Source organism: Aedes albopictus, chromosome 3 (genome assembly GCF_035046485.1).
Source record: "Aedes albopictus strain Foshan chromosome 3, AalbF5, whole genome shotgun sequence".
NCBI lineage: Eukaryota > Metazoa > Arthropoda > Insecta > Diptera > Culicidae > Aedes > Aedes albopictus.
In genome coordinates this window covers 255,469,298-255,485,762 of record NC_085138.1, presented here as the reverse complement: position 1 = coordinate 255,485,762, position 16,465 = coordinate 255,469,298, and the positions used below count along the sequence as shown (strand labels likewise).

At 39.9% G+C, this 16,465-nt stretch overlaps 1 protein-coding gene across 1 annotated transcript; it reads right to left on the bottom strand.

The window, feature by feature from the left end:
• Nucleotides 1-6,513: 6,513 nt before the first annotated feature.
• LOC109424438 (uncharacterized) lies at nucleotides 6,514-16,202 on the bottom strand. Its single transcript, XM_029852292.2, has 4 exons — nucleotides 15,751-16,202; nucleotides 9,629-9,797; nucleotides 9,053-9,563; nucleotides 6,514-8,986 (listed from the first exon to the last, which is right to left on the bottom strand). Exons 1-4 carry the CDS (start codon nucleotides 16,131-16,133, stop codon nucleotides 8,811-8,813), a joined length of 1,239 nt encoding a protein of 412 aa, XP_029708152.1. The 5' UTR covers nucleotides 16,134-16,202; the 3' UTR covers nucleotides 6,514-8,810.
• Between the last annotated feature and the right edge of the window lie 263 nt (nucleotides 16,203-16,465).

The following is a 16,465-nucleotide window of genomic DNA, read 5'->3' as shown; positions in this document are numbered from 1 at the left end:
CGGTCGTGTTTGGTTCCGCCTACCAGCATGTACTTTGTTTTTGAGGCATTCACCACCAGTCCGACCTTTGCTGCTTCGCGTTTCAGTTCTGCCACCGTTCCAAATGTTCTAGCGATAATGTCCATGTCGTCCGCAAAGCACACAAATTGACCGGATTTTGTGAAAATCGTTCCCCGGCAGTTGAGCCCGGCTCGTCGCATCACACCTTCCAGAGCGATGTTGAAGAGTAGGCATGAGAGTCCATCACCTTGTCGCAGTCTCCGGCGAGATTCGAATGAACTAGATAGTTCCTGAAACCCTTACGCAGTTTTGCACACCGTCCATCGTTGCTTTAATCAGTCTAGTCAGCTTCCCAGGAAAGCCGTTTTCGTCCATGATTCTTCATAGCTCTGCGCGGTCGATACTGTCGTATGCCGCTTTGAAGTCCATGAACAGGTGATGCGTTGGGACCTGGTATTCACGGCATTTCTGGAGGATTTGCCGTACGGTAAAGATCTGGTCCGTTGTCGACCGGCCGTTGATGAAGCCGGCTTGATAACTTCCCACGAACTCATTAGTTTTAGGTGACAGACGACGGAAGATGATCTGGGATAGCACCTGGGAGGCAGCATTCAAAATAGTGATCGCCCTGAAGTTCTCACATTCCAAATGGTCGCCTTTCTTGTGAATGGGGCAGATTACCCCTTCCTTCCACTCTCCGGTAGCTGTTCGGTTTCCCAGATCCTGACTTTAAGCCGATGCAAACAGGTGGCCAACTTTTCTGGGCCCATCTTGATGAGTTCAGCTGCGATATCATCCTTACCAGCTGCTTTGTTGGTTTTGAGCTAATGAATGGCATCATTACCTTCCCTCAGCGTGGGAGTTGATTTATTTCCGTCCTCCGCTGCACTGGCGTCGTCGTTTCTCCGTTGCCGTTGGCTCCCGTGCCTACGTTCTCTACGCCGTTCAGGAGCTGATCGAAGTGCTGCTTCCTCCTTTCGATCACCTCACGTCCGTCCGCCAAGAGGCCTCCGTCTTTATCCCTGCATATTTCGGCTCGCGGCACGAAGCCGTTGCGGGATGCGTTGAGCTTCTGATAGAACTTCCGTGTTTCTTGGGAACGGCACAGCAGTTTCATTTCTTCACACTCCGCTTCTTCCAGGCGGCGCTTTTTCTCCCGAAAGAGGCGGGTCTGCCGTTTCCGCTTCTGTTTATAACGTTCCACGTTCTGTCGAGTCCCTTGCTGCAGCATTACTGCCCTTCTGCATTCTTCTCCTCCAAAACCGTTCTGCACTCTTCGTCGAACCATTCGTTCCGTCGATTCCGTTCCACGTATCCGATGGTGCTCTCGGCTGCGTCGTTGATGGCTGCTTTCACTGTACTCCAGCAGTCCTCTAGAGGGGGCTCATCGAGCTCGCCCTCGTCTGGCAACGCGGCCTCGAGATTCTGCGCGTATGCTGAGGCGACATCCGGTTGCTTCAGTCGCTCTAGGTTGTACCGTGGCGGTCGCCGGTATCGTACATTGTTGATGATGGAGAGTTTTCGGCGTAATTTGACCATCACCAGATAGTGGTCGGAGTCGATGTTGGCGCCCCGATAGGTCCTGACGTCGATAATGTCGGAGAAGTGCCGTCCGTCAATCAGAACGTGGTCGATTTGAGATTCCGTTTGCTGTGGTGATCTCCAGGTGTAACGATAAGGGAGGCTGTGTTGGAAAAAGGTGCTACGTATGGCCATATTTTTAGAGGCGGTGAAATCAATGAGTCGTAGGCAGTTTTCGTTCGTCTGCTGGTGGGCGCTGAACTTACCAATCGTCGGTCTGAATTTCTCCTCCTGGCCTACCTGAGCGTTTAAATCACCTATGATGATCTTGACGTCGTGGCTTGGGCAGCGATCGTACTCACGTTCGAGCTGCGCGTAAAATGCGTCCTTGTCATCATCAGTACTTCCGGAGTGTGGGCTGTGCACGTTTATTATGCTGAAGTTGAAGAATCGGCCTTTGATCCTCAACCTGCACATTCTTTCATCGATCGGCCACCAACCGATCACGCGCCTCTGCATATCACCCATCACGATGAAAGCTGTTCCCAGCTCGCGTGTGTTGCCACAGCTCTGGTAGATGGTATGATTACCTCTAAACGTTCGCATCATGGATCCTGTCTGTGAGAATCTTTCTCTGTAATAATTATTCAACAACTGTATTCATTATTTGTATACACTTTATGTTTTCAATGACAGCTAGCATGCAAACATTGTATACTGCCCACTGATTTTTTTTGACATGTCCTTTCATAGAAGAATCTCATACAAAAGGTATGTATATTCAGATTATTATTCAGACATATTTTTAACTAATATGTCGGAACACTGCACGAATGTTACAGTGGAAAAATTATCAATATCCATTAACTCGTTTTCGATCCAAAGTGTCCAAGTGTCATACAAACACTATTTCATTTTATGTTTTTTTTTAGCGAACTTTGCTGGAACTCGTTTCTTGTTCAGAATATATTCAGAAGTTTGGCTTTACAGATTTTGTTTTCTAAATATTGAAGGGATTGATACTTTTTTTTAATCAAATCACGATTTCGAAAAACGTCACTTGTCCAATGCAATATTTGTAATACTAGTTTTAGCTGAATAGTAATTTGAAAACTTGAAAACATTCAGTTTTTGAATTATATTTAATATATATTGTTCACAAAACTCGCACCCGCACTAGCTGTTTGAAAGTATAGTAGAATATTAATATTCATTCTTTTTTTTTCATGTTGTAATCCTATAATTATCTCAAAATCTTAATACATACATCATCGTCGCAGTACCAAATCGAAGTCACGCATTTAAGCACATGCAAAGTTGCAGTTGTGACGTAAATTTGAACCGATTGCTGGTATTGCGCATCATTAACCTACTTAAGAGCTGAAATTAGCACTAATCTAAATCGAGTTGCTATGTTTATAAGTAGGTTAAACATCAATTTTCGCACCGCCAGTCACTTCGGCTTCCAACCGAAAACGTAATGATAGTAGCCAATTATTATATACAAAGCAATTTTCTCCAGATAACAAAATAAATAGGTGTCCACGTTTTTTATGTTTCCGATAATTTCGGAATTCTCATGATTTACCATTTACCTTTCAAACTGAATGAGTTTATTTTTACGGTTTGGTCGTTCAATAGGTTTACATTCTACGATGCATATTTTCTCGCATTAACTGGTGATTCGTGCTCAATCAAACCTATTTTAACATTACAAAACCAAAAATTTGTTCCTTTGATGTCGCTCTTTTGGGTTCTGAACTGTAGGACTTATTTTAATGGTGTACCTCCAAAATATTGCAAAAGCCCCTCAACATGTTATGTTCTCACTCTAGATACCTAATGAAGCTATTTCAACAAGCCTTTTCCAAATTTTGATTTTCTACATATGCTCATCATATTGATAATATTCTCAGTTCGTTGGATCGGACTAGAATATTCTGCATTATTGCAAAGCCCAATCATCTGTCTATCATATCACTTATTTCACATTTTTTCGATGAAATACATCCTCATTTTTTTTTTGTTAACGACTACAAGTCTGACGTAGTGCACACTGACCATGATTGTCTGTGTCATGATGGCCCTTACGCTTGCCTCTACGATTCATTTCTTTGTACTGAAACAATTTAAAGCACGTTTTTATTCAAATTTTCAATGAACTTATTAGCACAAATATCACTTATACATATACACGCATTTTTATTGGTAAAAATACATGAATTTGATATACAAATTTGTGTGTACAATACTCGTTTTCCACGCTGGATCACACATAAAATCGATGGACCTTATATAAACTATGTGTATCTACACATGAAAAGGGTTATCTATGACAAATTGCTAAAATCTATGTGAGCAACACATGCATACAATATTTGCAGTTTTTTCAGTGTATGAAATCTAAAAATTCAAACAAGGTAACATGTTAGTAAATGGTACCTGTCTGCATTAATAAGCTCGACTGAAAAACAAACCTCATAATCCAGCTTTCATTAGATATATCTATTCCTGTAGTTACAGAAATGATTATCTTTTATTATTCCAATATCTTGTGCTTTTGATATACTGTACGTTATTCTCCTCAATAATAGTTTCAATACTTCTTTAACTGATCAAAATTTTTCTCTTCCTGTAAGGAAATTATTGTGCAGAATTTGTTGTTGAACGTACTGCTGTACCTTGTTCTCTAACTTGTGCCACAGTTCTTGGCAAGATGGCCCACTCATTAGCAAAAATGGCACTATATCCAGTGTTAGGCAAGCATAAGTCAAACTGCCCCTCCTGACCACACCCGATACATTTTATATTCAAAGACTTCAGAAGTGATTACTCAAGAACTCACTGTACTTGAATCGCATAAACATTTAGTGGCATTCAATAGGTTATAAAGCGCTGTTTACTCGAATTCCTGAGACTTCTAGTTAAGCCGAAAAGTTTCATTTTTTATTGTTCGTTTTTTTTTAAATATCCAATTCAACTAGCCATTTGACTAGCATGATACTTAACAGGTTAGTGGTTAGCAACTGCTCTGAATATGTCGTCTAGCTTCAACGAATGCTTTAACTGTCATTTTGACTTCCTATCTTGCAAACTACCAAGACAGTTTAATTATTCTCACACATTGATGTTAATTTTCTTGAAGTTACATTTTTAGTCTTGTAAGAGAGGACAAAGCATTAGTTAAATCATGTCTTCATGTTAATTTGGTTTCAAGAGCCAACCCTTTTTACGTCACGTAGACTTATTATACTTTACTGAGCAATGATAACTTCAATATATATCAACTGAGGTGGGTCCACAACAATCTCAGTATCTGCTCAGTTACATTCGCATTTGGAACATATTCAAATACTATTCGTTCCTGTTTTTCTAGTCACGCTCAGCCTAAAGTTTAGTTTTGTCTTTTGCCTTCTCAGCTGCCACTTAATTGGTGTGAAATTTCATTTTTGATGGTTCAATTTAACTAAAAAGCCCAGATTGGAGTTCATGAGAAATCGCTCAAGAAACTTCTAGAACGATTCCTGGCAAAAACTTCCTACGGTGACTGCCATTTGAACTGTCATTTCTTCGCAACTGCGTACTGCGATCGAAGAAAAAACGGTTTCTTGAGTGATTCAGCCAAGGAATTTCCCATGCCTCAAGATAGGCCGAGAAATTCCTTCTGATCTACAAACAGCCCTTAAATCTGCGTTGGCTGGTAATCTGTTTCTTACGAAATTTACGACACTGTTGCGTTTTTAGTACTTTAATTTTTAATAACACAATTCGCCTTATACGGCTCAAAAAAGAATCGACTATATCTGCCTTGCAGGTCTTACCGCCTTCAACGGCATTTCCACCTTCAACGGCTTTTTCCGCCTTCAACAGCTTTTCACTCTCCGAAGGATCTTTCCGCCATCGACAGTTTTTCGCCTTAGTCGGCTCTTCTGCCTATAACATTTTTCCTGCTTTCCGCCTTCAACGGCTTTTCTATCTGTAATCCTTTCCGCCTTTTACGGCTATTTCAAGAATGTCGCCTTCATTAGCTTTTATCGCCTTCATTGGCTTTCATCGCCTTCACTGGCTTTTAACAGCAACAGCAAAATTTGATTTCAAAATATTGTTTCACCTCTACGCCTTTCTCGGCCATCCGGTTAACAAATCAATACTTCATTCATCATTCAGTATTTAAGCCTAGATTTAGGACAACAACCCTATTCAACGAGTATCAATATCACAATCGACAAAACTTAGGTTTTCTTCACAGTTCTTTATTTCTTTATCTGACAATAGTGATTGTCATCGATTTGAACTAAACAAAATCTCTCACAGGTTTATCATTGTCATTAGTCGATAGATTACAAATAGATTGTTTTATTCATATTGAACAGTTAGTATACAATATTTACCTTTTTGATTCCAATGTTGAAATTCAATCACAAGTCATCACCCGGAGGTCATCACCACTCTGCATGCACCACACACACACACACACACACACACACACACACACACACACACACACACACACACACAAACACACACACACACACACACACACACACACACACACACACACACACACACACACACACACACACACACACACACACACACACACACACACACACACACACACACACACACACACACACACACACACACACACACACACACACACACACACACACACACACACACACACACACACACACACACACACACACACACACACACACACACACACACACACACACACACACACACACACACACACACACACACACACACACACACACACACACACACACACACACACACACACACACACACACACACACACACACACACACACACACACACACACACACACACACACACACACCACTCATCTCTTTCTTTTTCCAAAGATAACACTTCCCGAATCGAAATCAAACTAATTTCACATGCACTGTTCACCGTTCTCGTCGCCAATGTGAGAATCTTTCTCTGTAATGATTATTCAACAACTGTATTCATTATTTGTATACACTTTATTACCGATACTTCAATATTACATACAATGATTCACACTCCAGACAACAATAACAACATCTCCACATATGACAGATACTCAATGTAAACATACACGCTAAACGTAATAGAGTAATACAATAATTTATTATGTGCATACCACAAGGTACCACACTGTCCAACACACCTCCTGCAGCGCTACGATGCCGAACCCGCGGTCCTTCAGTAGATCGGCGAGCATGCGGGTGCTCCCGATGAAGTTGAGAGATCTGCAGTTCCACGTATCGCAAGTCCCTTTTCGTCGCTGTGGTCGTCGCCATTGGTATCGGTTCGCATTCTTCTCTTGTTGATTTTCCGGTGCTAGTCTTTTTTACGGCTGGCTCGCAGGGCCTGACACCAACCCACTAACCCAGGGAGCTGGGCTTACCTTCCCGGAAGCTACGGGTTATGCATTGGCATTTCCTCCAACTACAGTGCTAAATAGCTAGGCTCAAGCGTCAGTCTTTCGCCGGGGGTGGTGTTTTTAATGGGCGCCCAGGAGATAATATTTTACCTGAGCTTCCACTCCCCATCGAGTACTTGTTGGTAACGGTAAATGGACAACGTGGGATTTCCCAGTCCTGGAGTTGGTGTATACAATGTCCTACGAGGTCGCCAAGGTCAACGGATCTTTTTTGTAGCTTTATGTCTGCTCGGTGATCGATCGAGCAGTTCAGGCAGATGGTGGACTCTACGACGGCTGCGCTGATAGGGCGAAGGCGTAGTAGTAGGTGACTTGGCCTCCTTTCGTCAGACTGCTGGTTACTGGGGCTGATGATGAGAGGAGGACTACCGATGAGGAATGGTCCCAGGTGCGGATAGATTGGGTCACTTTGAAAAGTCTGCACCAACGTTTAATTGTTTGTAGAAAAATTGCATCGAGTGGTGTGGACTGGGACATCATAACCTTCTCCGTAAAACTTCTGCCTTCCCTTCAATGACGCATTCGGATGTCCACCGAAGGACGGTTATACTTTGTCCCGAGTTCTACCCGTCGTACCCTATGGGAATGGAAAAAGTTTAATGGTTTTCGCATTCATCGATGAGGACTTGTTGCTGTAAGAGAGGATTGCCAAAGAGTTCGCCATGTCTCGCCACACGACTTACGACGTTTGGATTTGAGACAGGTGTTCCGTGGAGGGTCGAGATCCGGATCCCAAAGCCGGGTAATTCGGGATGCGGCTGGCAAAGTAGACGGAGTTTCTTCAACCCTTATCTGCTGGAAGGTCCTGATCCTGAAAACTGCAAGCGAAGGTTCGGTACTACTTGCTCACCTTCATCCACTCCAGGCTGTTTCGAACGACAATAAATCAGCACCCAGGTGCGACAGGGTCACCCGATCCACACGCAGCAGAAAATCATAGTGTGTAAGACTGTATAGATATGACTTTGAGTTGAATTGGATACACTTTGCTGCTACCAAGATACATGCAATACGAAACACGACAAACAAGATTTCGCTATGAGCTCGACGTCGAACTATTCATTCCGTCAACTCAACTCCGTTCCACGTTCTCAACCGAGGCGATGATCGCTTCGATACGACCTTTTTCGCTTTAGAGTGACTAAAGAAATCAGATGGCGCCATTGTATACGCGCAGCGTTGCTGGACGAGACAGAAGGGCTCAATGTGGTCGATCTGAAGGACTGCTGGAGTCAAAGTAGTTATTTCAAAAGGACGCTGCCGTCCTGTATACGAAGCAGAGTCAACGGAAAGAACGAATTAAAGAGAAGCGCTCGAAGGACAAGAACGAATAGCCGGCTGTAATACTGCATCATAAAGCCCGGCAAATCATGGAAACAGTTGATTTGCTTCTTCCGGGACAATAAAACAACGCCGCCTTAAGGAAGCAAAGTTCGAGAAAACAGCACTGTTACAGCTGTATCCTGTGCCAGTACAAGTCATCGTTGACATCGTATGAAGAAAATTCAAGTTTTTTTTTAATTATTTAGCGATTTTCTCTTTTTATTAAAATGTATATTAATCTAAGGAATATGATGACTTGCGGAGATATTAACTTATTACAGTCAGGTTTTTTTGTATGGAGTTTTCATTTACGCGCCCGCGTAAATGAAAACCGCGTAAAAAAAGACCTGACTGTACCAGACATGGCAATTTTTTGTCTAACAATGTGCTATTTTTCATCTAACTGCGAATGAAAATATGTTTAGATACTACCGAAGCCATCATCACCCTGCGTACAACACAGACATGAACATTCAAATGCCCCGTTTTTACAGTCTGAAAATCCACATCACTGGTCCAACAGGCCTCGGTACATCAACGCAGGCAACTCCGATCGAATGATACTGCTGAACACTTGATTCTGATAGCAGGGATCGTCTGGATTGCCCTGATCGAAGTTGTCGAACGTGGTGTCCGTAAGCGTTTCAAACTTGAACTTTTCGAAAACAACCACGTGCATGACCTCTGAAAATGAAAATGAAATTAATGCCAATAAGATGCCAGTTTTCATCGGATTCTACTGAATCTTACCAAGGAATCCTTTCCGTAGCAGCTCCATTTGCAAGTCAACCAAAGTAGGGATTTTCCCCATGTATCCAAGCTTGCCCAAAACTGTCGAAAATTGCCGGTGATACTCGTACAGGATTCGATTCCGGTGCGCCCTCTTGGTACCATTATCCACCATCACATCCAACAGATACAGGACATCGATGGCCGGCGTTCCCCAGTGGCAGCACTGGTAGTCAATCAGTATGGAGTCCACGATCCGCTCGTCGGAGTTCTTCTTGATCAGGATGTTCTTCCAGTTGAAGTCTCCATGGTTGAGCACGTTGTAGCCCAGGGATGGCGGGTTGGGGGTGTACACCTCACCGTACTTTTCGCCCACGGATTTGAGTAGATTTCTTAACTTTTCGGTGAATACTTTGCAGTCGTCCCATTTTCCCACGGCGTCGCAAAATTCTTCGAACCTCGTGCTAAATTGGGTGAGTACAATGCCTTCGCATAGAATCTCCTTTATGCTGTTTGCTGATAAATCCATGGTCTTGAAATTGACAGAAAAACGTTTATGATTTTCAGCTAAGAATTTCGATATTATGGTATGTATACCTTTTGCTGATTGAGATGAAGCGAAGCTGCGTGTAAATTTGCCACATTTCTTATGGTTGTCATAGCTTCCTCAAGGCTTCCAATACAGACACGACTGGGCAACCAACCCTTTGGTGTCAAATCCTCCAAGATAATGACTGTATTCGGTTCCATCGATGCGTGAATCAGCCTGCAAAATGTGTTCCGAATTTATTAATATTTTACTGACAGAGAAAGTACAATTCAGGATAGACCGAAGATACACGATCAAATTTTTTTATTCATTTGAGTAACAGAGAACGATTTATGTTTTGTGTTGTATGTTGTAATGTTTTAACCTTTTTTTATCGAACATTTATAATGTTTTATTTATTTTTAATGCAAATAATATGATTCTACAGTGATGGACATTCGTTTAGCCAAGGCCCAAATGTTTTCAAAAAAAGTGTCAGGAAACTCATACAAAAGATTTGATGATAAAACTTTTTTATGGCAGTGATAGTATATCTAGTACTGTTTTATGAAAAGGTGATACATCACGCTTACGTATACACTGAAACAAAAATGAAGGTAAACATCTTTCAAATATCATGTTTTGCCTAGACATTCGTTTAGCCAAAGTGAATGAAAATTTGGTTTTCAATAGATTTCTTGTAATTAAGTGAGTGTATTTCGAGGATATACCTCAAGGCATATAGTTTATGACGTGTTAGCAAGATAATTGACCTTTAAAGTTTATTTGTTTGTGAAATTCAAAGAAGTATTACCAAAAAAATGTTCGGATAAGGAGAAACGATGATAAATTAATTTATTTAAGGAAAATCTTTCTGAAAACACTCTTATGTAAGCTAGATTAGTTGTTTTTAAAATATGGCACAGAATTATTGTTGGAAATGTTTAAATTACTTAATAAAATTTCGTGAGAAAATAAAGTATATAGGTTTTCGGCTGGTTAAACATCAAAATGGGATTGATAAAAGCTAAAATAAATAGTTCTGTGTAGTAAAAAAGACGTATCCTAATGCCTCTGAAGTATAACTGTATAATACTGTCATTACTAAATGAATTTTTGACTGCCATGCGAAACAACTGCAAGAAGAGTCGAAATTTTTGAACCCTGTTTATTTTAAAGCAGATGTTCATACAAAAATGTATGACATGATCAAAACATTGGTTTTTTTCATTCAATCTGAAGAAATATTTTATAAATGAGTCTAATATTTGAACCACATTCATTTTTACCCCTGATTCATTTGAGAAGAACGTCTAAATTGTGAAACAAGTAGTTCATGCTAGAAATATGAATACTTTGGGTGCCATTTCTCAAAATGAAAGGCGAATATTGAATGCCCTTTTCGAAAAGTTACAGCGAGTTGAACATTTTTTGAAAAGTGAAAATTTTACCTGTCCCAGTTATTTTGACTATCCCCTGTACGTATTTCTGTGGTTTTAGTGCTCAACAACATGAAAAGGGTGATGCAAAATATTTTTTTCTGGATATCCTAGGTCATCAAACTGTTCTTGAGTTTAGATCCTAAAGTCTACGGGTGTAACAGTAACTTCTTTCATTATACAAACTTACGATTTGTATTTTATCATATTCAGTTAGCCTTCTGAAAGTTCGATAGACAGTATCAGATCTATCAGTATATCCTCCAAGGTCATCCAAACTGCTCTTGAGTTTAGATGCTAAAGGCTACGGATGTAACAGTAACTTCTCTCATTATAAAAAGCTACGATTTGTATTCTATCATGTCCAGTAAGTCTTTTGAAAGTTCAATTGACAGTATCAGTTTCAGTCGGGATATCTTAGGTTATCCAAACTATCCTGAGTTTTATATCACAAAGTCTGCGGATGTAACAGTAACCTCTTTCATTATACAAAACTACGGTTTGCACTCTATCATGTCCAGTAAGTCTTCTGAAGGTTCTATAGACAGTATCAGGTCAGTCGGGATATCCTAGGTCATCCAAACTGTTCTTGAATTTAGATCCTGATTTGTATGGGTGTAACAGTAACTTATTACATTATACAAAGCTGCAATTTCTATTTAAGTATCAGGTCAGTCGGGATATCTTAGGTCATCCAAACTGTTCTTGAGTTTAGATCCTAAAGTATACGAGTGTATCAGTAGCTTCTTTCATTATACAATGCTACGATTTGTATTCCATCATGTCCAGTAAGTCCTCTGAAAGTTTTTACTTTCTAGGTTAAATTACGGCATGACTTTATGACAATTGAATTTTATTGGTTTTCTCAGTCAGTCCTGGGATATCCTAGGTCATCCAAACTGTTCTTGAGTTTAGATCCCAAAGTCTACGGGTGTAACAGTAACCTTTTTTCATAATACAAACTAACGATTTGTATTCTATCAGGTCCAGTAAGCCTTCTGAAAGTTCAATAGACAGTATCAGGTCAGCCGGGATATCCAAGGCTGAAAAATGGCCATTTTTCGTAATATATTTCATACAATATTTTTTTCCGTACAAAAATTGGCAATACCCACCATTTTTATATTTTTACAGCTTGATATGGACCCAAACTACTTGGGAAAAATAATTAACGACACTTTTTGCAGGTAACTTTTTGATACTGAATTTTTGAATTTATTAAAATTTGTCATTTTTTGATAAATTATGCATTTTACCCATCATAACAAGTATCTCATCCTAATGCTAATTTAAAACAACTTCCATAAAAAGATAGGAAATTTTATGAGGAAAAGCTTTGCCGAAGACAGCATGACGTTTTTTCTATCCATTTCAGAGTTATTCTCGATTTACTATTTGGTGAAATTTTATTTTTTTGGTGTTTTTCTAAAAATGTCACATTAGAATTTCCAAAAAAACATATATAAAGTAAAAAATCACGTATGCTCAACAAGTTTTTGTCTTGACCACAACACTTGATTCATGGCTGTAGTCCTAGGTCGCTTCCAACATTTGCCTTCAAATTTGTGCTCGAGATGTGGCACCGTCATATCTTCATCTTAGCTGGAAGTTCTTAGTTAGGGAAGTTTAATAATCCTGAAATATCTCAAAGGTATTTTGTAATGGATCTGAGTTTTACAGAAGTTCGCGGATCTGGGTGGGTTAGACTAGATAACGTAACTTTCTATAGCACAAATAATGACTACAACAAATGTAGATTAAAAAAAAGACTCATAAAAGTTTGAGCAAGCAAAGGTACAGAACGCTGCCTACTAGTCTTTGAAGAATATAAGTAAACTCGAATAAAAAATACAGTAGAAAAACCGAACGTTGTATTGTAACAGTACTATTTAGAGCCATATTTTTACAATAGACACCACTGTAAAAATAAAAATACGAAATCAATAAGATGTTCTCCAGAGCTTTTTGGGTAACCCTTCATTTATAGGATCACCCACGTCTAAGTCTGAGTAGTCTCAGATTGTATTAACATGAAGCTTAAGCTCCCATGCTCCACCAGCCAGATAACCGGGTTTTGCAAACTAAGCATTATTTGTGGCAACACTTTGAGCGGCATGACGGAACTATGCCGAGCGCGCTAAGTGTTATTAGACCACTAATGTAGTTGCATGAAGTGGGTGACGAGATACATAAGTATCAATACAGCGTGCTTAACCGTTATTGCAATATTGAGGCTCCAGTTTGACTAAAGTTTGAAATACATAACAACTCATGAGAAAACTGTCAAGTTCGATTCAAATATAAGTTAGGTTAAAAAGCGAACCCGCAGACGAACCTGTATTAGAAGTCATTTCAGTGTTCAGTCCAGTCCATATGTTAAAGATGGCTCTACGTCAAGGACAAAGTTTGTCAAAAGAATTTGATTCGATTGTGGTCGAAGGCAAGTTCACATGAGAGAAGAGGAGAAAACCCCCCTAAATGCAAATACAGAAACAATAATGTTGAACTCATCCGCTGATTTACGGTAATCTGACCTGCGTCTTTTCCGGTTGACCTACATTCGTATTTCTCTCATCGCACTCTACATACCTCCTGAGCAGAAGAAAATATCAACAGCATAATAAAATATGTTATTTTGGCCCAATAACTGTATAATGGATTCAGTATTTTTTATGTTATTGATATATCTTATTGTGTTATAAACTTCCCAGTCAACCAGTGATCGTATACGGTATTGTATAAGATGTTAAAGTGGAGGCGATATACGTACATTTTACATGCCCCTAAATGGAGGCATGCACGCATATGGCCTCCACTTTATCATCCTATGCAACATCCTATACGATTACTGGTTGTCTGGGTTGTCTGTCATATAAGCGGCAAAATAACAAAAATCATAACAAAAAATGTTCCTGGAAGACCAATTTAATAACATGTTTCATTAGTTTCAATAACAACTTAATAACAATGAATCTTGCAGTGAATTTCAAAACTTGTTATTGTTGTGTTATAGTTCATCACATATTTGATAGTAGCGTACACTTTATTGTAGCTGGTTCACTGTATGATGCAGGAATGGTTTTCACCAAACGCCCTATGGTTAGTTTTTATCCGGGAATATAGATCATCATGTATCATTATTCAGTGTAGCAGGCTAGCATTGCAAGTATAAATAAAAGTTGTGTGTCCATGAAAGATTGGATGACCTAAATAATCACAAAACTATCATGAAGTGACCCTTGAGAGTTAGGTATTTCATGGATCATATATGGTTGTGTAACGTTACTATCTAAAAGAAAAAAAAAACATGAAATGTCATGGGTACAGATTACCATTGGATGCGTAATGTTAAAGTTCATTGTGCGAATAACTACTGTTACTGTCAAGAGCTTAACTTCAGGATAGTTTGGACGACCCTCAATGTCCCAAAGGTTCATAATAATATATAGTACACTTCAGATTGGTCCATGAACTGCAATCACCGCGATTGATTATGCAACGTTACTCAGATATGGTTGCTGTTACGTGTGTAGACCTAAAGTTCTGAACTTCACTATAGTTTTGCTGACCTGGAATATCCCTATAGTGTCTCTAAATGGCATTTGAGATTTCAAGAGCTTCACGGATCCTAGCAGATTACGCAATGCTATTATTTATAGCGAAAACACATAACGTTATTCTTGTAGATTTGATGAACTTCATTATAGAACAGTTGAACGACCTTCAATATCCCAAAGGTTTATAATAAACAAGTTGCTTCAGTAACCGCGGTTGATTATGCAACGTTACTCAGTATGTCAGATATGACTGTTGTTGCGAGCGTAGACCTGGAGATCTGAACTTCAAGACAGTTTGGCTGACCTGGAATATGCCTATAGTGTCTGTTCATGACGTTTGAGATTTCAAGATCTTCACGGATCCCAGCAGATTGTGCAATGCTATTATTTATGGCGAAAACACAACAAGTTATTCTTGTAGATTTGAAGGACTTTATTATAGAAAAGTTTAAACGACTCTGAATGTCCCGTAGGTGTTAATAAACAAGTAGACTTCAGATTGCTCTAGGAACCGTGGTTGATTATGCAACGTTACTCAATATAACAGATATGGCTGTTGTTACGAGTGTGTATCTGAAGTTCTGAACTCCAAGGTAGTTTGGCTCACCTGGAATATCCCTATATTGTCTCTATATGACATTTGAGATTTCAAGAGCTTCACGGATCCCATGCAATGCTGTTATTTATGGCGAAAACACATAAAGCTATTCTTGTAGATTTGAAGGCCTTCACTCTAGGACATTTTGGAACATCCCAGAATATAAAACACCTTTTGACATTCTTGACGAAGGTTAAATGAATATATTTGAACGTAACCCATATCCCAGCGCTTCCCAAACTCGGATTTCACGGCTAGCGTTTTCTACTCGTTTGAACGAGCCTGCAAGAGGCTGTTGCGCCGCGAAAACAGAGTTAGGGAAGCGCGCCCATATCCAAATTCAGCTTTTAGAACATCTGGTGTGTTAATTATTTCGTTTTTATAAATTTCATGGTGTTCAGGATGTTCTGGGTTGTCAATAAAGTCTCAAATACAGATATTCCCATTTTTTCTTAATAGAGGACTCAATTTGCAACAACTTTGCCGAAGTAATCTGATTTAATGAATGGGTGAATTTATACAGCCGTTTCTAAGTTGGGGTCATATATGGCACCTCCGGCTCCAAAGGGTTAAACAAAACTACTTCGAACACTTACCGAGCAACTTCAAAGTCTTCGCCCACATCCCCCAGCACTTTCACCACCGCCGGAAGGACTTCGGTGTACATGTAAATTTCCTTAGCGAATAAACTGCCACCTTTGGATACCTCCTTCTTGTATCCCTCAGCTGTTGATTGAGTTTTGACGATGAGATGTATTTCCTGCTCGCCGCCGGTCGCCCGTTTTGATTGATAGCGAACCGCAGTGCGGAACATAACACTACCGTAGTGGTCTCCTTGGGTGGCGGGACGTAGTTCGCAACCCGGCACAACCTGGAGCGTAGGGTCATTTTCGGCCTTTCGCAAAATTTCCTCGAAAAACTGATCATTCAGCCAAGCTGGGACTTGGTGGCTGAAATTGTCCGTACTGTGCTCGGCCATGGTGGTTTAATGTTATACTATGATAGCGCTCGGTGGTTATCTCTGGACTGCACTGCGAACGCTTCGGACAGTTTCGCATTTTACTGATACAGGTATGGCATGTGGTATGGTAGGGAATGTGGTCTAAAATGCTACTCTGTAGAGCACAAAAGCAAATTAATAAACTCATGATTCTGAAGCTATTACAGATTTGAATAGTAGCCCGACTAGAAGATTCTAACAAAAATATAACATTATTATAACAAACCCTGATATTCATAACTCATTGTGATATACCGTCTACCCCCGTTGGTTTGACCTTATCTACACTTTTTAATTTCCCCCTCTAATCT